The 2,500-nt window shown below is 33.2% G+C and overlaps 1 protein-coding gene across 1 annotated transcript in view; it reads right to left on the reverse strand.

Moving 5' to 3' along the window:
• Nucleotides 1-2,500, reverse strand: part of pigg (phosphatidylinositol glycan anchor biosynthesis class G) — a 258,252-nt gene that overhangs the window by 175,218 nt on the left and 80,534 nt on the right. Inside the window, exon 6 of the mRNA XM_056472074.1 lies at nucleotides 1,749-1,961. Coding sequence (XP_056328049.1) covers nucleotides 1,749-1,961 — 213 coding nt within the window. The remainder of the gene's footprint in view (nucleotides 1-1,748; nucleotides 1,962-2,500) is intronic.

Consider the following 2,500-nt stretch of genomic DNA (forward strand, 5'->3'; position numbering starts at 1 on the left):
TGTGAGCCTATGCGTAAGTGCAGGCTGGCAGTCTGATGGATCGAGATGCATGAAGTGTAAAATAGGCCCGTGAGATTTCCCCCTTCATTATCCTGTAGTTTGTGGTTGAACTAAAGCACTCTAATATTATCTCACAGCAAAACAATGGAGTCTGGATGTGTCTAGATGAATGGAAGGTCACTATCTTGTGTATCTATGAGAATGGTGTTTCTTTCTTTCTTGCTTGTTTGTTTATTTGGTTATCTATTTATTTAAATCTTAATTTTTTTGGTTAAAATCTTTAATGGTTAACCAATTAAATATAATGGTTAGCCAACTAAATAAAACATGAAACGAAACAAAACAAAACAAAAGAAAGCAGAATACAAAACAAAGCGAAAAACAAGCTAAATGAAAGACAAAACTAAATTAAAAAGAAAACAAAATGAAACAAAAAACTAAACAAAACAAAGCAGAAAACTAAACGAAAGGTGAAACAAATCAAAGCGAAGTGACACAAAGCAAAAGATTAGATTAGATTAGATTCAACTTTATTGTCATTACACATGTACAAGTACAAGGCAACGAAATGCAGTTGAAAACGAAAAAAACGAAACTATAAACAAGCAAAATGAAAAACAAAACAAGTGAAACAAAGCAAAATGAAATTAAATGAAGCTAAACAAAATTTAACAAAACAAAAAGCAAAATGAGAAACAAAACACCACAACATAATGCAAAACAAAACAACAAAACAAAACTAAACTAAACTAAAAACTAAACTAAAAAATGAAGCCAAGTGAAGCAAAACAAAACAAAACAAAACCTTAATTAAATTAAACTTTACAAAATTAAACAAAACAAGCGAAATGAGAAACAAAACAAAACAAAGCAAAGCAAAGCAAAACAAAAAGTGAAACAAAACAAAACAAAACAAAGCAAAGCAAAGCAAAACAAAGCAAAGCAAAACAAAAAGTGAAACAAAACAAAACAAAACAAAACAAAGTGAAATCAAAGAAACAAAACACAAAACAAAGCGAAAAAAATAAACTAAACTAAAAGCGATGAAAAGAAAAGAAAAGCAAACCAACGCAAAATGAAACGAAGCGAAGCGATGCAAAGTAAAAAAAGTTAAACGAATCTAATATGTATAAATTAAATATGCCACTTCTGCCACCAGAGGAAAAAAATCCCTTTGCATACAGAGTTCAAACTGCTCTTCTAGTTTGTGATATAAAGTTGAAGTCAGAATTATTAGCCCCCCTTTCAATTTTTTTTCTTTTTTAAATATTTACCAAATGATGTTTAACAAAGCAAAGAAGTTTTCACATTGTATCTGATAATATTTTCTTCTTCTGGAGAAAGTCTTTTTTGCTTATTTTGGTAGAATAAAAGCAGTTAAAAAAATGTAAAAGCCATTTTAAGATCAAAATTCAACGTTATACAATAACTTTCCTAATTAACCTAACTTGCTTAATTAACCTAATTAACCTAGTTAAGCCTTAAAATGTCACTTTGAGCTGTATAGAAGTGTCTTATCTAGTATTATTTACTGTCATCATGGGAAAGATAAAATAAATCAATTAGAAATGAGTTATTAAAACTATTACGTTTAGAAATGTGTTGTAAAAATCTTCACTCCGTTAAACAGAAATTGGGGAAAAAATTAAACACGGGGGCTAATAATTCTGACTTCAACTGTACATCAATAGTATGTTGTCTGCTTTTATAAAGTATGACTGGCCATGTGCTGCAGCAGCTGAACTCACCCTTATGGAAGACAGGATTGCTGTCTTGCAGGAGTCGGCTGAGCTGATGTCCATTGATCTGTAGCATCCGGAGCTGTTCTCTCATCGATAACTCCTCAAACACGGCCGGGATCAGACGCCCCACGCTATTCTGTGAGATGGGCAACCCCAGACCCAGGGCCAGGGTGGGCGCCAGATCTACCTGCTCCACCACAGCCGGACGCTCCAGTCCCACTGAAACAACCAGACAAGAGGCATTAACCACTCACTGATGGGCCTGTCACCATAAATATTACTTATTGCGCAATATATTGCCACAGAAATGATTGTGATAAGTGATAATATTGCGATTTTAAAGGTCCCATGAAATTAAAATAAACTTTTTTCAGATGAAAGTATCAGTATTGTTAGATTTTAGGATATCTATAAGCTAGTGTCACTTCTTTGGCACTTCTGCCTAAACAGATCAATGGTTTTATACATGTCACCTCAAGGATATCGCACACCGGATGCGCCGCCACACGGCACACACATGACATTTGGAAGTATCGCACACCAGACACTCACATTCGCATGCTAGAAGATATATAGAAGATATAAACATCCAAAGTTTGCAACTAAACTAAAAGCAAAGCAAAGTAAAGCGATGCAAAACAAAACAAGTGAAATAAAGAAAACAAAAATGAAACAAAACAAACTAACTAAACTAAAAGTGAAACAAAGCGAAGTGACGCAAATCCAAACAAAACAAAGGAAACAAAAAACTAACTAAA

This window comes from Danio aesculapii, chromosome 14, assembly GCF_903798145.1.
Source record: "Danio aesculapii chromosome 14, fDanAes4.1, whole genome shotgun sequence".
NCBI lineage: Eukaryota > Metazoa > Chordata > Actinopteri > Cypriniformes > Danionidae > Danio > Danio aesculapii.